This window comes from Hypanus sabinus, chromosome 13 (assembly GCF_030144855.1).
Source record: "Hypanus sabinus isolate sHypSab1 chromosome 13, sHypSab1.hap1, whole genome shotgun sequence".
In the NCBI taxonomy this organism is placed as follows: domain Eukaryota; kingdom Metazoa; phylum Chordata; class Chondrichthyes; order Myliobatiformes; family Dasyatidae; genus Hypanus; species Hypanus sabinus.
In genome coordinates this window covers 32,084,493-32,110,130 of record NC_082718.1, presented here as the reverse complement: position 1 = coordinate 32,110,130, position 25,638 = coordinate 32,084,493, and the positions used below count along the sequence as shown (strand labels likewise).

Sequence of the window (25,638 nt, the reverse complement as noted above, 5' to 3'; positions counted from 1 at the left end):
TTTTATTTATTATTTTTTCTCTCTCTGCTGCTAGATTATGTATTGCATTGAACTAACTGCTGCTGCTAAGTTAACAAAATTCACGTCACATGGCGGTGATAATAAACTTGATTCTGGTTCTGATGATTTGATGCATTGAGTGATGTGACATCAAGGAGAGCTCCCTCTCCTCTGAGTAGCAGGCACCATCTCTAGTTGCAGTTGAGGTGAGGAGGATCCTAGCCAATCTACACAAAGGTGTGGGGCCAAACAACATGCTGAGTATAAAGTAGCAACAAGAAGCCAATAACAATTGTAGCAACTTTTATTACAAAGATGAATACAAGTGTTACATGTTAAAACAATTGTAACTGACAATATATTACAGTACTTTTTTGCTCCAGGTTTAACTAATTGCACAATTTCTAATAAAAATCCAAATTATTTACATTCCTCAATGATCTTATAAAATGAGGATATTTTTTAAAAAATTAATTATTCAATTTTAAAAACTAACAATTAGTAAAGAAGCCTCTAAAACAAAATCAATTATAAATTATTTCTGAACTAAGTTGTTAATTGCACAATTATGTTCTTGAACTAGCTAGTAAAATCAATCTGTAAAGCAATCCCTCTTGTTAACAGCATCTTTGTGTCTAATCTGAGAGTACCAATATCACCAACAGGGATATACACCCATTTTTACTTCAGTGTTGCGGGTAACTAAAAGGAGCTGGATTAAGTACTAATTTGGGCCAGTAGTAATTGCATAATACTGCCTCTGCTATTAAAACTTCACATTTATCACAGTTTCTTCATTTAAAGACCACTGAACAATTCACAGACGTGACAAGCAAAAGTAAATCTCTGCTGAAAGAAGCATTCTTTTAAATGATTATGCTAATCTGATAACTAAGTGGTGAAGTTAAGATAACATTCCTCTCAGGTTGCAGGGGCACAATAATGGAGTGAGCTGTTTAACTTTGTAAGATTGTTCCGTCAGCCTTACTGCCTTCACCTTGACCCACCACCCCCATCTTCCATTATACTGTATACAATTATCTAACTGGGCGTAGTTGTAGTAGTAATTACAGCTAGAATGCAGGGTTGAATTCTGGCACTCTTCATGGATTTATATGTTCTCTCCATAACTGCATGGGTTTTCTTCAGTGCTCCCGCATCCTCCCACAGTCCAAAGACGTAACAGTTAGTAGGTTCATTGGTCATTGTAATTCTCCAGTGATTAGGGTAGAGTTAACTAGTTACTGGGTAGTGCAGCTCTTTGGGGCAGAAGGGACTGTTCCGCACTGGATCTCTAAATAAAAATAAATACCTAAATGGGGAAGATAACATCCCCCTCAGGATGGGGGTGTTGCAGGAGCACAATAATGGAGCGAGCTGTTTAACTTTGCAAGCTTGTTCGGTTAGTCAATGACTTGCACTTAACTGCCTACCCTGACCCCACCATGTTATCATTGGTGATCAAATATCTAACAAAGATAATAACTGTTCCTCTTCTGCAGTTCACAGAAGATTCCAAATTATACCAAAGTCCAGAGTACAGGGTCAATGGCCAGATTCTTGACAGTGTGCGGAACAGAGGGGTCTTGGGGTCCACGTCCGTAGATTCCTCACAGTTGCCATGCAAGTTGGTAGGGTGATTAAGAAAGTATATGGCATATTGGCCTTCTTTAGTCAGGGAGTTGAGTTCAAGAGCCATGAGGTATTATCACAGCTCTATAAATCTCTGGTTAGACCACACTTGGAATATTGTGTTTAGTTTTGGTCGCTTCACTATAGGAACGATGTAGAAGCTTTAGAGAGGCTGCAGAGGAGTTTTACCAGGATGCTGTCTGGATTAGAGAACATGTCTTATGAAGATAGGTTGAGCTAGTTAGGGCTTTTCTCTTTGGAGTGAAGAAGGATAAGAGGTGACTTGATAGAAGTGTGCAAGATGGTAAGAGGCATAGACAGAGTGGACAGCCAGAGACTTTTGCCCAGGGTGGAAGCGGCTAATAGAAAAGGGCATATTTTTAAGGTGATTGGAGGAAAGCATAGGCGGGAGGGGATGTCAGAGGAAAGATGTTTCACACAGAGAGTGGTGGGTGCATGGAGAACCTGCCAGGAGTGGTGATAGAAGTAGATACATTAGGGGCATTTAAGATACTCTTAAGATAGGCACACAGCAGAATGAAAAATAGATGGCTATGTGGGAGGGAAGGGTTAGATGGCTTTTGGTGTAGTTTACAAGGTTGGCATGACATTGTGGACTGAAGGGGTTGTACTGTGCTGTAGCGTTCAATGTTCAAAGGGATCCCTGTAACAACTTGAACATTGAAGAGGATGCAACCTTGGTTTGAGGGATATCTGTGTATGTCAGTGGGTGGGTGGGTAAGGAGCTTGATTTGCTGTTGTCATGTTTTGTTGCTGTTCTGCTGAGCGTTGTGGGTATGCTGTGTTGGTGCCAGAATGTGTGGCCACACTTGCAGACTGCCCCCAGCATATCCTTAGGTTGTGTTGATTGTTAATGCACTTCCAAAACATTCAAAAATCTATGTTGTGTCACACACAAAATGCCAGAGGAACTCAGCAGGTCAGGCAGCATCCATGAAGAGAATAAACAGTCAACATTTTGAAGCCTAGTTCCTTCTTCAGGACTGCAAAGGAGTCAGAATAAGGTGGCAGGAATTGGAAGGAGGACAAGCCTTTCCTAAAGCAGGGTTTCCCAACTACTTTATGCCACAGACCAGTATCAGTAACCTAGGGGTCCATGGACCCCAGGTTGGGAACCCCTGGCTTAAAGGGATAAGGGGCAAATGTAGGCAATTGGGACTTGGCAACTTGGTCAGCACGGATGAGTTGGACTGAAGGGCCCGTGTCTGCACTGTATGAAACAGCAACCCAAATTGGTGTTTCGAGCAACAGGAATCTTCATCAGAGGAATTATTATGGTCAACTTGGAAGCTAAATGAATAAAGGATTAATAAAGGAACATCACAACTGATTTAGAAGCTGACAGATGAAAGAGAGAAAATGAATCTGAATGTAAAGGGTTGACTGTGAACTAGCTGCTCCATTGACCATGTTTCATTGGAGAAAAGGCAGCTGTCCAAACATCACATCTGAACTGCTCGGAGTGCCTCTGAATCATTCCATACGTTACTCGAACTGGCCGCATTACTGCCTCCTCCTACAACAGACAGACAGAATTATTAGTTACCATTGGACAGAAAAATTCAGCTCATCTCAGACTTAACAAGGTAGCTGACACAACATTTCAGAAAATCATTTCTTGGTAAGAAAAGCCATGGATTTCTAGTGCTTTTAAGACCAGTTTCAGTGGCAGTCTGTTAAAGGGGGAGGCAGCTCAAAGTGCAATCATGATACACGTAATTCACTGATTATGAATTATTGCATATGGTAATTTGTGAAGATGTCATAAATACTCATAGCTCCAGACTTTTCCAAGGTACTGTATTTGCCAGCATGGAGTGGAGACCAAGTTTGTAAATCTGGTCGGATCAAAGGATGTTGGGAATGGTGAGGGTGGAGCACTGTGGGAGGGGTATCAAACAGGTGGCAGAGAAGGAGTAAGAGGGGTGGGGTGTGGTGCGGGTACAGACACACCCAGCACTGAGACAACCAGGCAAGGTAATTTTATTCCAAATAATGGGTTTACTGATCATTTTAGAATGCCTTTCTGGTGTTTGCTGCTCCTGGTATGTCTTTGGACTGTGGGAGGAAACCCGAGCACCTGGAGGAAACCCACACGGTCATAGAGAGAACATACATTACCTTATTGGTGATCACTGACACTGTAAAGCAATATATTCACATTCTTCAACTGTCAACAGATGTACTGTACAGTGCAAAAGTCTTAAGGCACATATATATAACACTTCTGCACAGTACTGTAGTAATTTTATGTATCGCACTGTACTGCTCCCTCAAAAAAAATCATATGTGAGTGATGATAAACTTGATTCTGATCTGGGTCTCTACTGTGGACTGAGAGTAAGAAAGGGGCAGGGGAGGGGAATCATGGTTGGGAAAAGGGGAAGGGAGACAGGAGGGAGTGGGAAGCACAAGAGAGACATTCTGTAATGATCAATAAACCAATGTCTGGAATCAAGTGGCGTTGCCTGGTGTCTCAGAGCTGAGCGTGTCTCCATCCACGCCCCTTCCCTTGGGCCTTGCCACTCCTCTGCTGCCTGTCCTACACCCTCCTACAGCACTCCACCCTTGCCATTCCCAACACCAAACATCCTTCATCCTTTGCTCCTGCCAGATTTACAAACTCACTCTTCGTTCAATGTTGACAAAAACAATGTTGTGCAAAAGTTTTATAGCTAGGGTCCCTGAGACTTATGCACAGTACTGTAAATTTTAGAAGCCCTTTGCAGTTTTTGCTAAATCTTTAAAAAGATATACATTTTTGCAAAATTGAGACATATTTGATTTTAAAGAACACACCAGAAACTTACCAGTACTTATGATGAAACTGGTTCCAATCTTCCCACTGGATTCAAATGGCTCTAGAACTGGAAATAAAAACAATTAGTACCAAAATTAAAAAAAGTTAACATAATAAGGAAAGTATGCCAGTGTCTTTAATTTCTAAGATGATTAAGGGAGTTCTGCTTGTCACCAAACACTCTAACAAACTTCTACAAATATACTGTTGGAAGTATCCTGACTGGTGACAGCATGGTTTGGGACAGCAATTCAAATGTTCAGGAATGTAAGAACCTGCATACAGTAGTGGACTCAGCCCAATATATCACAGGCAAATTCCTCCCCACCATCAGGAATATCTACAGGAATGGCGGTCTCAAGTAGGCAACATCCATCATCAAACACAATGGATTCTGCAAATGCTGGAAATCCAGAGTAACACACATAAAATGCTGGGAAAATTCAGCAAGTCAGGCAGCATCTATAGAGAGGAATAAATAGTTAAAATTTCGGGCCAAGGCCCTTCATCAGGATTACATCACCCATCATCAAAGATCCCTATTATTCAGGACATGCCATCTTCTCGCAGTTTCCATCAAGCAGAAGGTACAGAAGCCTTAAGTCCCATGTCAGCAGGTTCAGGAACAGCTACTTCCCTTCAACCAGCCAGTTCATGAACCAACTGGCAAAACACTAATTGCCACTGCAGCTCAGCAACACTACGATCACTTTGCATTAAATTAGACTTCGCTTTACATTTGTTCTAATTGTTTTTGTTGCAAAATTGTGTATAATTTATGACTAATTCATGCTTTTCTTCTGAACGTTGCTCTGTGCCTATGATGCTGCTTGAAAGTCTGTTAATAAACTCCACTTTAACTTTAAAACTAATCTGGCAGTGCATTAACATTTACATTTCTATCTGTGTTTTTGCACTAATGAGATGAAAGAAAAGCCAACTAAATTAACTGCTTCAATGCCAACAGCACAGAACTCTTGCCCACATTGATGTCTGTGCTTTGCAAATTCATTTACTTATTTACTGACATACAGAGCCGAACAGGCCCTCTGGCTCTTTCAGTCATCAATGCCTCACTTTAATCCTATCCTAATCACAGGACAATTTACAATGACCTATTAACCTACTAACTGGTACATCTTTGGACCACGGGAGGAAACTAGAGCACCTGGAGGAAAACCATGCAGTCACGAGGAGAACGGACAAGCTCCTTACAGGTAGTGGCAGCAATTGAACTCGGGTTGCCCCTACTGTAAAATGTTGTGCTAACTAACCACTACATTACTCTGCCACCCCAGCTGCTCACAATACTCCACGTCTGTCTGATGCCTCAGCATTATATCCTTGCTCTTACACCAAGAGGATCGTACCCATTCACCTTATCGACCGACACCCCTGATGATTGTCTATACCTGGCTCATTGCCGCTAAAGATCTCATCCATGGGTTCATCATCTCAGTCTCAACCTCACCAATCTGGGCAGAAGTGACCGCCACTGCCATATTGAAAGTATAATGAACAGACTGCAGAAGCTGAATCAGAATCATAAAGTAGACCCTTCGCCAATGCTTGCTTCTCAATAGAGGGGCTGATAATGCTCTGGCTTTAATGTTTCAGCTTAATCAGCTTCTAGCTACCCCTCATCCCAACACAGCCCGAAGTTTTATATTGGAGAATGTTATCAGCCATCAGTGGGATTACACTCCTCATGGTAGATCTATAGTTCTGTTAATAATGAAAGAATGTTGCTCAGATATAGTGAAAGCTCTGTGGTATTTAGCTAAACCAGTGCAAACAGACAGAAGCCTTACATTTGTAAATACAGCTTACCCCAAAAACAATTAACTGCAGTATTTCCAACGCAGATTTTTATTTAGTGTGTGACAAAGGCTGTTTTGTATTGTCTCACCCACAAGTGGGAATGTTAATTCACAAAATATGACATTTATACCAGAGCTCGCAGTTGACGTATTCCCACCCCCTCCTTTCAACACCAACTTGGTGAGGTAGTTTTCAGATGCCGGAAGACCAGCACATTCTCATTTTTGCAATCTATGGAGAATTGTTAAAAACCTAGACGGCTGTTGTGATTTTAGAACCAAGAACAGTACAGCACATGAACAGGCCCTTCGGCCCACAACTTTGCGCTGAACTAATTAAGCTAATGTTGCAAGTTAAACTAATCACCTCTGCCCATATACGAACCACATCCACCCGCTCCCTGCATCTTCACATCATTATCTAAGAGCCTCTTGCATCCGTCTCCATTACCAACACTGGCAAGTGTTCCAGAAACCCACCGCCACCACCTGTGTCAAAAACTTGTCCCACACATCTCATATGACAGGACAGCCCACATTGTTGTGTTAAACTGATTAAACGAATCACTTCTACCTGTGATCTATATCATCCTACTCCCTGCAAGTTCACATGTTTATCTTAGATCCACTTGTATTTGCCTCCACTATCACCATGGGCACCCACCACCCTGTGTAAAGATCTTGTCCCGCACACCTCCTTCAAAATTTCTCCCTCTCACTGTAAACTCATGCCCTCTGGTATTAGAGGCCCTCTGGGATATGGATACTGGCCGACTGTCTACGCTTCTCAGGATTATGCACAGGCTTAGCCACATAATCACTAATTCAGGAAAAGTCAGTGCTGTACCGTAATGAGAGAAAATTGTAAATAAAACAGACCTTAAAAAGAGGTTCCAATGTCTTCCAATGGCAGGAATAACAAGTGTTACTTCTTCAGAATTCAACCAATGTGGAAAATTAGACCAAAAAGCAGAATTAGGCCATTCAGCCCATCAAGTTTCTCCACCATTTGATCATGGGTGATTTACTATCCCTCGGAACAACATTCTCCTGCTTTCTCCCCATAATCTTTGATGCCCTGACTAATCAAGGATCTATCAACCTCTTCTTTAAATATACCCAATGACTTGGCCTCCACAGCTGTCAGTGACAATGAATTCCACAAATTCACCACATTTTGGTTAAAGAAATTCCTCCTCATTTCTGTTATAAAGGGGCATCCTTCTAATTTGAGTCTGTGCACTCTGGTCCCAGTCTCCCCCACAACTGGAAACATCCTCTCCACATCCACTCTATCTAGCCTTTCAACATTCAATAGGCTTCAATGAGATCCCCCTCATTCTTCAAAACTCCAGCAAGTACAGTCATCAAACACTCCTATGATAAGCCTTTCAAAGCCTGACCATTGACATCTCCTTTAATGCCTAGTATCAGATTTCATCTGATAAAGCTCCTGTGAAGCATGTTGAATTACTTTAAAGGAACAATATAAATGGTTACTGTTTACTGTTATCAATAGTTAAAATTATTACTGCTGTCACAATAGAATTGTCAAGGAAACATAGGAGGAATCCAAAGATGAGAGCTCTCTAAAACTAGATTCTATTCCTTCTGTAGATTACCAGGTGACACATTACTGATCAGAAAAGAGAGATGACATCAGTGTTGTGACCATACAGAGTGGATTCTGTTTTATTGGGATACATTGGGACTAGTACATTTTGGCCAACTGGCTGAGGTTTCATGGAAATAGGGCCCTTAAGGTTGTTATAGTCTGGGGTGGTAGTGGAGATAAGTTTCTACTATCTATTAAATGCTTCCAATGGCCTGCACTTGAAATAGCCCGACAACTAAATCCAGCTCCTGGCCTTCACGTGAGACTTCACTACTAAGCCCAGCGGGAATGTTTCTACTGACAGGAGAAGGGGCAAAGGTGGGTTACTGGTGCCTTAAAACCAGTTGCTTCAGGCAGATGGGGCTTATCAGCCGTAGTTGGCAGCTCAGCTCGAAGAAAGGAAACCCTGATCTGCTGCCTTGCTGGTTATACTCACTCATGGGAAAGGCTTAGGGAGTAAACCCAGAGGGAATAATCTGGAGCTGGAGTCCCTAAGGCAGTCCTGCATTGAGTTCAATGCTGACTGGCAATTCCTGTGATGTGGCTGGTGCCAAATTGTATTGGTCTCTGCCGTTCCTTTGGGTTCATCATATGCGTGGAGAGGGGGAGCTTGCTACATGGGCATCAGCTTGCTCTCCATACCCTCCCCCAGAGGCCTCATGGAAATAGTTAAAAATTATTTTAAAAAAAGACAAGCTATCACATATTTGAATGATAAATGATGTATCTAAATTAAATACAGAACAAATTAGAACACTACCAATGCCACTCCAAGTCCTATTAAACTGTGTATTAGTTCCTTATAGTTATTGATGGAGGATCTTCCATGTTGTGATCTTTTGACTGTTTATTCATTACGCACCATGTCGTATGACATGGGCGAACATGGTCTCGGCAAATTTTTCAACAGAATTGGTTTGCCATTGCCTTCTTCTGGGTAGTGTCTTTACAAGATGGGTGACCCCAGCCACTATCAATATTCTTCAGAGATTGTCTGCTTGGCATCAAGTGGTCACATAACCAGGACTTTTGATATGCACTAGTTGCTCATATGACAATTCTCTTACTGACACAACCAATCAACAGATGATGCACATAGCTCTACACACCGTCCTTACACATCTGGAGAAGAGGGATGCTTATGTGAGAATGCTGTTCTTGGACTACAGTTCAGCATTCAACACCATAATTTCCTCCAGAATTGACAAGAAGCTCAGAGACCTTGGTCTTCACCCTGCCTTGTGCAGCTGGATCATGGACTTCCTGTCAGATCACCGGCAGGTGATAAGAGTGGGTTCCCTCACCTCTGCCCCTCTGACCCTCAACACAGGTGCCCCTCAGGGCTGTGTACTAAGGCCCCTCCTTTACTCTCTATACCCATGACTGTGTTGCCACCCACAGCTCCCATCTGCTAATTAAATTTGCTGATGATACTACATTGATTGGCCTAATCTCAAATAATAACAAGGTAGCCTACAGAGAAGAAGTCATCATCCTGTAACAGTGATGTCAAGAAAACAACCTCTCCCTCAATGTTGTAAAAACAAAGCAGCTGGTTGTGGACTACAGGAGGAATAGAGACTGGCTAGCCCCTATTGACATCAATGGATCTGGGGTTGAGAGGGTGAACAGCTTTAAGTTTCTCAGCATAAACATCACCGAGGATCTCACGTGGTCTGTACATACCAGCTATGTGGTGAAAAAAGCACAACAGCACCTCTTTCACCTCAGACGGTTGAAGAAGTTTGGTATGGGTTGCCAAATCCTAAGAACTTTCTACAGGGGCACAGTTGAGAGCATCCTGACTAGCAACATCACTGCCTGGTATGGGAACTGTACTTCCTTCAATCGCAGGACTCTGCAGAGAGTGGTGCAGACAGCCCAGCACATCTGTAGGTGTGAACTTTCCATGATTCAGGACATTTACAGAGACAGGTGTGTAAAAAGGGCCTGAAGGATCACTGGAGACCTGAGTCACCCCAACCACAAACTGTTCCAACTGCTACCATCTGGGAAACAGTATCGCAGTGTAAAAGCCAGGACCAACGGGCTCCGGGACAGCTTCTTCCACCAGGCCATCAGACTGATTAACTCATGCTGACACAATTGTATTTCTAAGCTATATTGAGGGTTCTGTTGTACATACTATTTATTACAGATTACTATAAATTGCACATTGCACACTTGGAGATGTAACATAAAGATTTTTACTTCTTATTTATGTGACGATGTAAGTAATAAAGTCATTTCAATTCATAACCAGGACTTTAGATATGCACCAGTTGCTCGTATGAGCACCCACCACCTGCTCCCATTGCGTCAGGTGACCCTGATCCGGGGGCTACATAACAGGTGCTACATTTTGCTCAAGGGTGACCTGCAGGCTTGCAGAGGGAAGGAGTGTCTTGCACCTTCTTTGGTAGAGACATATCACCAGCCTGTTCGTTTTTGACTATAAATGAACAGAATCAGTACAGACATCTAGCGTAGGTAACGGACTGCCTTCAGACAACGTTGTCGACAACTGCAACCTCCAAGTCTTCGATTTCATTGTAACATTCAAGACGATTGTTGATACCTTCAAATTCTTCATAGTTCCTAACTTGTTGAAGTTGTGAAATTGTTTCAGTTTCACTCCTGACCACTACTGGCATTTCCAAGCCTGAATGCTTGAAACCACAGTGAGCAAAACGGTCCTGAATTGTCTTACTGCTTATTTCTCGCCAATTATCAGTGTCAAAAATAATTGCTTTTGAACACAAACATGCCTAACAGATGCTATTTTAAAACTGCTTGCTTAAAGCATGGTGTTATGTTTAACAACCACACAAATGCGCTCGACTGACGCTAGCTAGAAACTGTTTGGCAACAGACTTCTGTCCCAACTAACCGGCACAGTGTCTCCAATAAATGAAGGGAATCCCAGCTATTTTCTCAATTAGTTTTTGCTCTTTAAGAGTTGTCTCAAATAAGTAGCTGCTTTGATTAACTGAATCCACTGTATTTCACAACATTTAAAAGTGTGCAGAGACACCTTCATTTAAAATGTCAGCCATTACGTCAAAATAACATCTTCAGTTACTCTTGAGATTGCACAGTACAGTTACTCACCGGAACCTCTTTTTAAGCGCTTTCTTGCCAGCTTAATTTGATCCTGGAGAATCTGTATCCAATCCTTTGGTCCGGGAACTCGGTCAATTTGATTTAACGTGCAGTATTTCTCTGTGAAAACTGAAATTTAAAATTTTTGTTATTGACTCAAATCTAAGATCTGTGTAGCAGTTTTTGAGGATTGCTGTTGATGTGTCGTGCTGAGAAAAATATACTGATATAAATCCCACAAGTTAGCTTCACAATGAGAAGTGTAAAGTTGTCTCAAACTTGACTCTCAGAAAGTTCCTTTCTTTTGACATGTCAGAGTGGAAATGGGAGCATAACGGCCACTGGGAAATCCTGTCCATTGTGAACAGAGCCAATCTGTAACCAATTACTACAGATGTACTGTGGAGAGCATTCTGTTCATATTGACCTGAACGCCCCACAGCCTCTCTGTTTAAAGCACTCAAATGTATTCCTAAGGGGAGATTCAGTTTGTCACCAAAGACTCCAGCGAATTTCTGTAGTAACACACACAAAATGCTGGAGGAACTCAGCAAGTCACCCAGCATCTTAGAAGAATAAAGGGTTGATTTTTGGGCTGAGACCCTTCAAAAGGACTGGACAGGAAGCAGGAAGAAGCCAGTTGAGGGGGAAGATGGGATGAAGTGAGAAGCTGGGAGGTGATTGGTAGAAAAGGTAAAGGGCTGAAAGAAACTGATAGAAGAGCAGAGTGGACCATGGTAGATAGGGAAGTGGAAGGGGCATCATGGGGAGGTGATGGGCAGGTGAGGAGAAGCGGTGAGAAGGGAATGGAAGAAGAAAGAAGGGGAGGGGGAGAAATTACTGGAAGTTTGAGAAATTGATGTTCATGCCATCAGGTTGGAGGCTACCCAGATGTTGAGGTACTGCTCCTGCAATTTGAGTGTCATCTCAAAATAGCAGGAAAGGAGGCCGTTGACCAATATGTTGGAATGGAAACAGGGAGTGGAATTATAATGACTGGTCACTGGGAAATCCTGCTTGATGCAGACGGAGCGAATCTGTAGCACATTTCTATAAATGTATTGTGAAGAGAATTCTAACTGGTTGCATCACCCTCTGGTATGGGGGGCATTGCACAGCGTTGTAAAAGACAGCAGAAAGTTGTAAACTCAGTCAGCTCCATCATGGGCACTAGCCTCCCCAGCTTTCTGGACATCTTCAAAAGGCGATGCCTTAAAAAAGGCAGCATCCATCATTAAGGACCTTCACAACCCAGGACATGTCCTCTTCTCATTGCTACCATTAGGGAGGAGGTGTAGGAGCCTGAAGACACACATTCAGCGATTTAGGAATAGCTTCTTCCCCTCTGCCAAGAGATTTCTGAATGGACAATTAACTCATGAACACTATTCTTCTATTTTAGCTCTCTTTTTACTCTTCTTTTTAAAATATATTTTATTGTAATTTACAGTAAATTTTGTGTTTTGCAATGTACTACAGTTGCCAAGCAGCACATTTCATGACATATGTCAGTGATCATTATCTGATTCAAGCTTATTTATCACACTTAGAGTGAAATGTGTTGTTTGTGTTAACAACCAACATACCCAAGGATGTGCTGGGGGCAGCCTGCAAGTGTCTCCACACATTCCAGCACCAACACAACATGCCCACAATGCACATTGTGATTATTATACTGAACATCGGTGCCTTGTGCCTGCTGGGAGGTGTAGCCACTTCCTTCTGTTGATGTTCGTCATAACAATCCACACATCCCAGCCATCAGTCAACTCAAAATAGCCCATCTCCGTAATGAGTTCTGCCACTAATCTCTCCGGGCTGCAGTCTGTGTGATGTAGCCAGCCATGTAGGACTCTTTCTAGATCAGTCTCATTTATAATTCATCCCTCATCTTGTTAGTTTAAAAGCAGAAATTAAGATCCACACTAATCAGGAGGGAGGAGTTCTACCCGCGCAGTAATAATACAGACAGCACCGTGGAGACAGATGGCATGACGTTTGATTTCCTCATTGACATGCTATCAGAATAAATTAAATAGATGGAATCACTGAGTTAGGGAACATAGAACTGCACAGACCCTCAGGCCCACAATGTTGTGCTGACCTTTTAACCTACTCTAAGATCAAACTAACCCTTCATTCATGGACCCCTACATTTTTCCTCCATCCATGTGCCTATTTAAATATCCACAATCTACCTGCCTGTGCAACCACCCCTGGCAGCGTGTCATTGCCGGGGTGGTGATAGGGGTAGATACATTAAAATTATACCACGTCGTATTAGCTATTTCTACCCTGGGGAGAGGTCTCTGATTGTTCACTCTATCATTGCCAATTATCATCATGTATACCTCCATCAAATCACCTCTTATGCTCCTTCACTCAAAAGAGAAAGTCCCTAGCTTGCTTCAATCAGGTCCTCCCTCAGCCTCTGACACTCCAGAGAAAATAGCCCAATTTAGATCTTCAGATTAAAGAAGCAATGCCCTTTTTTCCAATATTAAAAAAAAGTCCAAAGTAAATTTACTATCAAAGGACATATATGTACCTTATGTTACGCTGAGGTTCATTTTCCTACAGGCATTTACAGTAAATACAAACACAATAGAAACAATGAAAAACTGTACTTAACAATACAAACAAATAATGTGCAAAAGACTACAAACTGCAAATACACAAAGAAAAGAAATAAATATCTAGAACATGAGATGAAGAGCAGTTGAAAATGAATGCATGGGTTACTATATTACCTTTTATTGCTCCCACGATATTTTGATCCAGACCTTTCCTGTTGTCATTGGCCCCTCGTTTCCTTTTCCCATTTGGAAGAGAATTCGCCAACGTTCGATCATCAAAAAACGCGGAGACAAGTTTCCGAAAAAGCAGACTTCCAGTGCGGGAGTAATTGAGCAATATGGACTCAAGCTGTGACTTGGGAATGAACACGTCATAACCATCTGCGAGTCGGACTTCAGGCTGCCAGGAGAGAACAGGACCTTAATTGAACATTATTGCATTTTCCCTTCAAACTTCAAAATAAATTTCTTATCAAAGTACATACAGTATTGTGCAAAAGTCTTAGAGAGAGAGAGAGAGCGAGAGAGAGAGAGAGAGAGATAGAGCTAGGGTGCCTAAGACTTTTGCACAGTACTGTAGTAATTTTATGTATTGCACTGTACTTCTGTCACAGAAAAAAAACAAATTTCATGATGATAAAGCTGATTCTGATATGGGTCTCTTTTGCGAGCTGAGAGTGGAAAGGGGGTAGGGAGAAGGGAATCATGGTTGGGGAAAGGGAAGGAAGAGGGGAGGGAGCAGGAAGCACCAGAGAGACATTCTAATGATCAATAAACCAAGTGTTTTGAATCAAATCAACTTGCTTGGTGTCTCAGGGCTGGGTGTGTCCGCACCCATGTTAATCTCCATCCCAGCACTTCTTCTCTGCCACCTATCCCACACCCTCACCATTCCCAACATCCTTTGCTCATGCCAAACCTACTCTCCGCTCCACATTGACAAATACAGTACTATGCAAGAGTCTTAGGCAGCCTAGTTATATATATGTGCCTAAGGCTTTTGCACAGTACTGTATATGTCACCATATATAATTTGAGACTCATTTTCTTGCTAGCAGTCACAGTAAATACAAAGAAACAGAATAGATCTAGTGGAAGACTGCACACAACAAGATGGACAAACAACTAATGTGCAAAAGACAATAAACCGCTTCTATCTGGTTTGCTGCTGCCATTGGGAAGCAGATATAGGATTCTCAGAACCCACACCAGCAGGTTCAACAACAGATACTACTTCTCAATCATCAGGCTCTTGAACCAGAGGGGATAACCTCACTCACCCCATCACTGAACAGTTCCCACAACCTATGGACTCACTTTCAAGGACGCTTCATCTCATATTCTCCATATTTATTGCTTATTTTTTTCTCTTTTGTATTTTGCACGATTTGTTGTCTTTTGCACGTTAGTTGTTTGTCCGTCCTATTGGGTATGGTCTTTCATTGATTTTATTATATTTCTTGGATGCACTGTGTATGCCTGCAAGAAAGTGAATCTCAGGGTTGTATAAGATGACATAGATGTACTTTGAATTAAAAAAATACTTTGAACAAAAATAAAAAATAAGTAATAAATATTGAGATTCTGATCATACAATCCAATCTAAAAGTAATAAAGTTATTCACACTCTTCATCATTTTCAAAACCTCTGATACAGTCTTCAAACCACAAGGAAGCAATTTGTAAATATGCAGAAAACCTCCAGTTAAATTTCTGATACTTCACTCTTTTATATTTGAGAGATAATTAATTTAAATTACTCTGAATATTAGTAAGTTTATCTAGGCAAATACTGGTCTGCAGTAACTTCCCTGTTATCAGGTCTCCCAATAACTGACACAATACTGTCTACCTCTTCTTTCCACTTGCTACTATTTTCAGCTTCCTCATTCAGCCACAGCCCTTTGCAAAGTGGCTATCTTTCCATACAACACAGGAGCAGAATCAAGCTAATTGCCCACTGAGTCTGCTGCACCACTCTGTCCTGGCTAATTTATTATCTTTTCAACCCCATTCTTCTGCCTTCTCCCCACAATCTCTGACACCCAGTCAAGGACTTAGTAACCTCTGTTCAAAGGGGATATCCTAGTATTCTGAGGCCGTGCCCTTTGGTCTTAGACTCCCCCACTATAGGAAACATCCTCTCCACATCCACTCTATCTCGGCCAGAGGTTCCCAACCATTTTTATGCCATGGACCAATGTCATTAAGCAAAGGATCCATGGACCTCAGGTTGGGAACCCTGATCCAGGCCTTTCAATGTTTGAAACACTTACTACTTATGTCTAATTAGTCTTGAACTTAGGGGCTTGTTAGGCTGTTTTAGAGAGCAGTTTAAGGACACCATGTTGATGGAGGGCTTGGGTCAAATAAAAACCATAATGCACAACGCAGAATCAAGAACCTATAAACCTCTTCTTTAAATATACCCAAGGACTTGGCCTCCACAACAGTTTGTGACCATGAATTCACCACTCTCTGGGTAAAGAAATTACTTTTCATCAGTGTTCTAAAGGGAGGTCCTTCTATACTGTGGCTGTACCCTCTGGTCCTGGACCTCCTCCACAACAGGGAAAATCCTCTCCACATCCACTCTACCTAGGCGTTTTAATATTTGGTAGGTTTCAATGAGATTTCCCCCTCCCCCACTCTTCTAAACTCAAGTGAGTACAGGGCAGAATGCACTGAGATTTATGAGATAGTTCCTTAAATGCTGGATGCAACTGATTGAGCACGTTACCCTTTTGTCTGGTTTTCCCAATCTGCTTCTGCCATCTGTGCCTTACACACCTGTAATCACCTTGAAGTTTAGCACTGGTTACCTCACCCTGATTGAGTCAGACAGCATGGAAATAGGTCCTTTGGGCCAACTCACCCATGCCAACCAAGATCCCCATCTGCACCAATCCCATTTCCTTGCATTTCACCCACATCCTTCTTCGCCCTTCCTGTCCTGTAGATCTGCTCTGCACTCTCTCCAGCTTAATGGCATCTTTCCTACAGCAGAGTGAGCAAAACTGAACATAATACTTAAGCACCACGGTTAGCACAACACTATTATAGCTCGGGGTGTCAGAGTTCAATGCCAGCATTCTCTGTAAGGAGTCTCTGTATGTCCTCCCCATGGGTTTTTGCCAGGTCCTCTAGTTTCAACCCACAGTCCAAAGTAGTACTGGGTAGGTCAACTGGTCATTGTAAATTATCCCATGATTAGGTTAGGGCTAAATTGGGGTTGTCGAGGGTTGCACTGCAGTGTGGCTCTAATGCTGGAAAGGCCTATTCCATGCTGTATCACTAAATAAATAAATAAATAAATAAATAAATAAATAATCAAACGAATGCCCTAACCACTTGGCCACGTGCCAACACGTAACTTAAGTAATAGTTTATGTATTGCACTGTTCTGCTACTTCTAAGCACTAAATTTCACAACATACTGTATGTCAGTGATAATAAACCTGATTCTGAACCTGCTCCCTTTTGGTGATCAAAATAATGCTCAAAGAAACCATCCTGAATACATTCTATATACTCTTCTGCACAGAGGACAATGCTGAACCATTTGCCAAAGTTATTTGACGACTGTATCACCCATGATTCTTGAAGTACCATTCTTATGATCTCTATTATTTCTTCATTTGTACTTTGTCCTGGCTATTGGTAAGTGTCCATTCATGTAGATGATTTCTGCACCTTGAGTATCTGACCCATTCCTCACTACTGCACCCGTCTCGGTCTTTTATTAATAAATCTCACTCTCCTCCTATGTTGAAAAATTGACAAAAGAAGGGAACAAGAAGGGGAGACAGAGTCCACGGATGGGACACTGATTTTCATTAGCTCTCACCAGCCTCCCCACCATGGACTCTGTCTACACTTCTCACTGCCTCAGTAAAGCAGCCAGCCCAATTTAAGAAACCCACCCCCACCCCAGACATTCTCTCTTGCATCCCTCCCATCTGACAGAAGACACAAGAGCTTAAAAGCACAGATCAACAGGCTCAAGCTTCTACCCCACCATTATAAGGTTAGTGAATGGTCCCCTAGTACAACAGAATGGACTCTTGACCTCACAACCTACTTCATCACGGCCTTGCATCTTATTGTTTATCTGCACTGCACTTCCTCTGTAACTGGAATAATTAATTTCGTGTGCTAATGTGATAAAATGACTTGTATGATTGGAATTGGTGTTGGTTTATTATTATCACATGTATCAAGATTCAGAGAAGAGCTTTTCTCGCATGCTGTCCATCAGATTAGGTCATTACACAGTGCATTGAGGTAGTATAAAATAAAATTATAACAATGCAGAATAAAGTGTAAAAGGTACTGAAAAATAATAGCATAGTTAAACAATAAAGTGTAAGACCATTATGAGGCAGATTCAGAATTAGAATTTCTGACATACTCTACAGTACTATGGAAAAGTCTTAGGCACTCTAGATTTAGGTTTCAGATGGCGTGCCCTCCACAGAATCTTGATCTCAACATCATTGAGGCTGTCTGGGATTACTTGGAGAGACTGAAGTAAGTGAGACAGCCAAAGTCTGCAGAAGAACTGTGGCAAGTTCTCCAAGATGCTTGGAACATCCTACCAGCGGATTTCTTTATAAAACTGCATGGCAGTGTACTTACGAATTGATGTAGCTTTTAAAGCAATGGGTGGTCACACCAAATATTGACTTGATTTAGTTTTTTACTGATTACTGCTCTCTATAGCAATTTTTTTGATTTTAAGAAACTTTTCAATTCATTATTTTTGAAAGCATCTTCACCTCAGAATTTTTTTTATGTGCCTAAGACTTTTGCACAGTACTGTATATCATGAAATATGCTGTTTTACAGTAGCAGCAGCACAGTACAATACATTAAAATCATTATAAATTACCATAAGAAAAGTAGAAATTAAGTTAGTGCATAAGAGCCAAGCAGTGAAGTAGTGTTCATGAACTGTTCAGAATCAGATAGCGAAGGGGAAGAAACTGCCCCTGTGCATTGAGGTAGTACAAGGGAAAACAATATCAGAATGTAGAATAATTCTTCCTGCTTTCTGTAAGGAGTTTGTATGTTCTTTTTCTCTAGGTTAATTGGTCATTGTAAATAGTCCCATGATTAGGCAAAGATCAAATTGGGGAATCGTTGGGTGGCGCAGCTCGAAGGGTCTGTTCCATGCTGTATCTCAATAAATAAAAGCCTCTGAAAAAGTGCAGCGCAGTTAAACGATAAAGGGCAAGATCACAAAAAGGTCAATTACGAGGTCAGGAGTCCATGTTATTGTATAAGAGGTCCATTCAAGAATTTGATAACAGTGGGATAGGAGCTGTCCTTGAGCCTGGTGGCAGATGTTTTCAGGCTTTTGCATCTTCAGAGATGCAAAACAAAGTTTTCACTGTACCTTGGTACAGGATGACAGTAATAAAACAATTTAACAAATATCCATTGAGAGCCCTGAACATTTAGTTCACAGCTTTTGTTTCTTTTCAGCTACATCTCCGTAGTGGTTATCAGACCATACTCACTAAAGGCCAGCTTAAAACCTATTTATTTAACCTTGCTTTGAACTAACATCTTTTTGTCTTTGATTTTCATGTTTATTTCTTATTTTATTTTCATATTTGCACCTTTATCCCTTTGTAAAGTACTTTGAACTCCATCATCTGTATGAGAAGTGCTCAATTAAGTTATTATTATCATTATTGTATTTTTATATTTTCTCAACTCAAACCAGTAAAACCTGAGGATCGGGCATAGCCAAGCACACTCATTTTTCATTTGCTAGTAACTTTTGGACTATTCTACTGGTATTTAGTACTGTAGTTTTACGGAGATTTACATAAATATTGCTGTGCAGTGCCTTTCGTATGATACCAGTTGTAGGTATTACTACTGGGACCCTGTTCATGTTCTGTAGTCCTTCATGTTCCTCTTTTAATTCAACATATTTCTAGTGCTTTTCACTTACTGATTTCTGTACGTTGTCTGTGTTTGGAATGGCTGTATCTACAAAGTAATTAGTTTTCTTTGTTTAACCTGTATTATTATATCTAGACAGTTATTATGGATTGTTATCTGCAATAACAAATTGGTCATAATATAACTTGTGGGGCTCTGACTTTAAAATTGGATCAGGCTTGTATTTATAGTAAGGTGTGATGTTTCTTATGAATTTGTGTTTTAGAGCAAGATTTTGGTGAATGATGTTTGTCACTTGACTGTGCCTGTATAAGTAATCAGATTGAGTTAAACTGCTGCAGGATTCTGTAATGTGGAGGATTGTTTCTGGTCTCTCTTGGCATTTTCTGCATTACTGTCTTGAACTTGTTGGTCTTTTATTATGCATTTTTGATCATTTTTGTGCTGACCACCTGGTCCTGTATTGCCACAAGGAACCAGTGTTTCTGGGAAGAGGTCTCTAACTCTGAGCCAGGTGTTCAATGCTTCCTTGTCAACATCGAGTGCTCAGATCATGCGGATGTCTTCCATGGAAGGTCATGCTGATCCACTGGTTAACTTTTTCTTCTGTAGTGATAATTTCTTTTTTTTTTGATTGTTCTTTCATTTAAGTTCAGTGGTGTATACTTCTGGTCAGAATCTCATATGCTTATGTGGAGTGCTCCTGTTTTCATCGATAAAAATATATCCTTAAAAGTTTTATTTGACTGCTGTGTAAATTTTTAATGTCTGTTATTCCTCTTCCTCCTTCTGTCCTAGGTAGTGTTAATCTAAGTGCGTTTGAGCATACATAGAGTTCTCTAAAAATTTTTATTTTAGTTTTTAATTCTCCTTTGTAAATTTCCTAGATTGGTTTTGGATCAAGATATTACACCAAAAGAATAACAATAATACTAATAATCATCATTATTATTGCTAGCTCCCAATGGCGTGTGCCTCAAATAGCCTCTGACAACCAAGTCCAGCTCCTGGGCTTCATATGTGGCTTAGCTACTAAGCCCATCAGAATTGTTTCTACTGACAGGAGAAGGGACAAAAGTGGGATTACTGTCGCCTTAAAACTAGTCGCTTCAGGCAGACCAGGCTTGTCTGCTGTGGTTGGCAGCTCATCAAAAAGAAGGAAAACTCTGATCACTAACCTCTGCTACCCTGCTATACCCATTCATGGGGAAGGCTTTGGGAGTAAATCCAGAGGGAAAAATATGCAGTTGTAGTCCTTAAGGCAGTCCTGCATTGAGCTCAACACTGACTGGCAACTCTGCGACGCTGCTGTGCCAAACTGCATGGCCTCTGCTGTTCCTTTGGATTCATCATATGCGTGGAGAGGGGGAGCTTGCTACATGAGCACAGCTTACTCTTCATATCGTACTGCTCCGGCTTGTGTATCTAGACAGCTAGAATGCAACATCCATCCATGGCTGACCCAGAGGCTTCGTCATTATTATCATATACTTATAATATATAACGTGCTGAGGGCAGTCCACAAGAGTCACAATGCTTCTGACACCAACATAGTATGCCCACAAATTACTAATGCTAAACAGTACATCTTTGGAACGTGGGAGGAAACCCACATAGTCATGGGGAAAACATATAAGCACCTTAAAGACAGTGGCGAGAACTGAACCTGATTGCTGGCACTATAAAGAATTGAGTCATCCACTATGCTACAGTTATCCCCCTTCTTGCCTTAAATGCGTGCCTCTAGTACTGGGAAAAGGAGATTCCAACTATCCACCCTATCTCTGGATTCAATAAGGTCACCCCTCAGCCTCCTACTTTCCAGTGAGAACAAAAAAAGCCTAATTCTAGCTTCTGCTCCCTTCTTTTCCATCCTGATGAAGGGCCTTGACCTGAAACATTGAGTGTTAATATCCCTCTATCGCTGCTGAGTTCCTCCAGCAGTCTGAACGTGTGGCTCAAGATCTGCAGAATTGCTAGTGTTTATGCTTTTCAGACCATTCAATCTCTCTTTATAACTACACCCCTTAGACATTAGAACTAACCAGGCTCTGATGGAGGGACTGGAGAAGGTAAAACACAATTTCCCATCAAGTCAAGTTGATTAGTAAAGCAGTCAGAGATTTATACATAAAGTTAGGTTTATTCTCATACGCACAGGTCCATATGTGCACAGATGCAATGGAAAGCATACTTGTAGTAGACACAACTATTGTTGGCAGAATTTTAGATGTTAACGAGAAGGCGTACAGTAGTGAGATAGATCAGCTGGCTGAGTGGTGGTGCAGCAACAACCTTGCACTCAATGTCAGTAAGACCAAAGAACTGATGGGAGACTTCAGAAAGGAATGACAAAGGAATACACGATTGAGGGATCAGAAGTGGAAAGGGTGAGCAATTTCAAGTTCCTGGGTGTCAACATCTCTGAAGATCTATCCTGGGCCCACCAGATTGATGCAGTTACAAACTGGGCACAACAGCAGCTATATTTTCTTTGGATTTTGAGGAGTCTTGATATGTCATGAAAGCCACTCACAAATTTCTACAGATGTACCGTGGAGAGCATTCTAACTAGCTGCGTCACTGTCTGGTATGGGTTGGGAGTGCTATTGCACAGGATCAAAATAAGCTACAGAGAGTTGTAAACTCAGTCAGCTCCATCATGGGTACTAGCCTCCTCAGCATCCAGGACATCTTCAAGGAGTGACGCCTCAAAAAGGTGGCGTCCATCATTAAGGACCCCCATCACCCAGGACTTGCCCCATTCTCATTGCTACCATTAGGGAGGAGGTACAGAGCCTGGAGGCACACTCTCAATGATTCAAGAACAGCCTCTTCACCTCTGCCACTCGATTTCTGACTGGACGTTGAACCCATAAACATTACCTCAATATTTTTCTCTTTTTGCATTACTTATTTAATATAACATTTTAAATATATATTCTTTTTGTAATTTAGTTTTTATGTTTTGTACTGTACTGCAGCCACATAATAATAATTTCACAACATATGCCAGTGATGAAAAACTGCACTGCGGGCAACAAGAAGACTATACACTGGGTTGCTAAAACTGCCCAACACATCACTGTCACCAGCCTACCCACCATCAAAGACATATATATGGAAAAGGATCACCAGACCCAAGAACAGTTATTTCCCCAAGCAGTGTGACTGCTCAACATCTCCACCCACTGACCCACTCCACCACTACACATCCATCACCTAGTGTCACTTCATGTATGTACAATCAGTCTATGTGTATGTTATTGGTACATTGTGCTTTATAGGCCTTTTATACTTATATTTATTGGGTTATTTTTGTTTCTTTTATTGTGTTCTTTATGCTTGTTGTGTATTACTTGCGCTGCATTGGATCTGAACTAACAATCATTTCTTATTCCTTTACTCTCGTGTACTGAAGCATGAGAATAAACCATCTTGAATCTGGAGTCATAGGCACATAGTGTCAATTACAAGAAGCAAGAACAAATTAAACATAAATTATGTGTAAATTTTATATAAAAAAGAACACACAGAGCAGAAGTGCAAAGATTCAAGATTGTTTATCATCATTCTTCACTTTAAAAGTGTAGAGGAGAACACAACCATTGATTTAAAGTGATGAAAGTGGTCAGAGTGTTGCTAAACTCCAGTGAATAGGGTTGTGCTGGTTGGATCAAGAACTGTACAATTGAGGGGAAGTAGCTGTGAAATCCTGATGGAGAACACACTGTGTTAAGGGATGATGGAAGCAGATTCAATATTGACACTGAGAACAGAGTTAGACATAAACGCTGAGCAGCTGGGCAGAACTTAACCAATGAACGGGGGCAGCAGAGTAGTTGAAAGTACAGTTATTATCAAAGTATGTATGTGTCACCATATACTACCCTGAGACTCATTTATATGCAAGTTCAAAGTAAATTATTATTGAAGTACATATATGTCACCATGTACTAAACTGAGATTCATTTTCTTGCAGGCATTCACAGTAGAATGAAGAAATACAACAGAATCAATGAAAAACTACACACAAAGACTGACAACCAACCAATTTGCAAAAGACAAACTGCAAATAAACAAATACTGTAAATAAATAAATAACATCATAATTCTGTCCCATGTTGTATGACATGGGTATCATGGTCCCATAACCATGATTGTTCTTAACAGACTTTTTCTGCAGAAGTAGTTTTGCCATTGCCTTCTTTTGGGCAGTGCCTTTATAAGACAGGTGACCCCAGCCATCATCAATACTCTTGAGAGACTGTCTGCCTGGCATCAATGGTCGCATGATCAAGACTTGTGATATGCATTAGCTGCTCATATGACCGTCCACCACCTGCTCCCATGGCTTCTTGTGACCCTGATCGGGGGGGGGGGGGGTGCTAAACCTTGACTGAGGGTGACCTGCAGACTAGCAGAGGGAAGGAGCACCTTATACCTCCTTTGGTGAGATGTATCGCTGGCTGGTGGCACAGTGATATACGCGCCGGACTCCGGAGTGAAAGTTCCCGAGTTCGAATCTAGTCGGGCTGTTCCCGGACATGCTTTTCATCCGGGTTGAGTGTCGAGCTCGCAACTCTGCCTTGTAAAAAAAAGGATGTGGGGGACCACTCACAGAATCTTTCCTCCAAGACAACCAAAATAAGTGGTCGCCGAGGCTCTGGCAGAGTATGGTACACACACAAAAAAAAATCTCCACCCTTCCACTCAGAAATAAACACTGAGAAAATGTAGAATCCTTAAGAATGAGTCCACAGATGGTGGAATCTGTTCATTCAGAGATGAGCTGAATAAAGTTATCCACGCCAGATCAGAAGCCTGACAGTTGAAGGGTAATTTGTTCCTGAGAGTTGGGCTTCTCAGAATCAGAATCAGGTTTATTATCACTGACTTATGCTGTGAAGCTTGTTGTTTTGAGGCAGCAGTATAGTGCAACACATCAAAAATTACTATAAGTTACAATGAGAAAAATAAAAAAACATAAATAAGTAGTGTAAAAAGAAAGCAAAAAGTGAGGAGATGTTCATGGATCATTCAGAATTCTATGGGATAGGGGGAAAACTGTTTCTAAAATACTGGGTGTGCGTTTTCAGGCTCCTGTACCCCCTCTCTGATGGCAAAGAGAAGAAAGCACATCCTGGGTGATGGGGATTCTTAATGATGAATGCTGCCTTCTTGAGGTATCACCTTTTAAAGATATCCTGGATAGTGGGAAGGCTAGAGTCAATGATGCAGCTGGCTGAGTGTACAACCCTCTGCTTTTGGTTTGGAGCTGGAGAAGATTGCAGTTCTGTCTGTATTTATATTACACAGTGTGCCCACAGATTCTTCATTCTTGCTCCCAGGAGATTAATTACAAATTTACAATGCGAAGTAATAAATAGGCATCTTTTGAAGTGCAAAACAGGTATTTGAATTAATTATAGTGGGAAAAATTCAAAGCAAACTGCATTGCATTTAATTACATATTGCATAGACACTGTTCTTATTCGGATATACGGATAACGTTGCACGATCGTATTTAATCAGCTCGAGAATCTCATCAGGAATTACTTGCATAATTTATTAACTCCTCAAGGTGCAAGCATGCTTTAAAAATCCTGTTGAGGTTGTACAGACCTATTATCTGAGGATAAATTGGTGGGTAGTTTTGGGAAGATCATTACATACTGAATGCAAAAATGTTCTCAGATGTGGTCAGTGTCTAACTCAGATCATTCAGGAGAGACGATCTGAAACATTTCTTCACTGTAAGGGAGTAGTCAGATGAAATTCTCTCCCTCAAAAGACAGTGGATGCTTTCAGATCGGAGAGGGATTTTCTGATACATGGAGGAACTGTTGGTGGAGGGAATGGAGAGGCAGTTGAGCCATGGCTTCACTGAACTGCAGAATAATTAATGAATTAATTTTGGGAAGGTATAGAATACAAGTTTTACCTGCAGTCTGTAAGTACTGACCACCAGGATAAGTGCAGACACAGCTCAGTCAAACGGTCAGTTTTAGATTCCTGGGTGCGAACACATTGGATGAGTTGTCCTTGGGCCTAGCACGTAGATGCAATCACAAGAAAAGTGTGCCAGTGTCTTTCCTTTCTTAGGAGGTTAAGGCAGATGGCACATGTCAGCTGCGGTTGGTAGCTCATCTTGGA

At 41.3% G+C, this 25,638-nt stretch overlaps 1 protein-coding gene across 3 annotated transcripts in view; it reads right to left on the bottom strand.

Moving 5' to 3' along the window:
• Window positions 1-295: 295 nt before the first annotated feature.
• bend7 (BEN domain containing 7) overlaps window positions 296-25,638 on the bottom strand; it is a 71,753-nt gene continuing 46,410 nt past the window's right edge. For all 3 annotated transcript variants that reach the window (XM_059987425.1, XM_059987426.1, XM_059987424.1), the window contains 4 exons: window positions 13,741-13,966; window positions 11,000-11,119; window positions 4,464-4,520; window positions 296-3,169 (listed from right to left, as the gene is read on the bottom strand). In XM_059987425.1, the coding sequence (XP_059843408.1) occupies window positions 3,096-3,169; window positions 4,464-4,520; window positions 11,000-11,119; window positions 13,741-13,966 (477 nt within the window). In that variant the 3' untranslated portion in view covers window positions 296-3,095. The remainder of the gene's footprint in view (window positions 3,170-4,463; window positions 4,521-10,999; window positions 11,120-13,740; window positions 13,967-25,638) is intronic.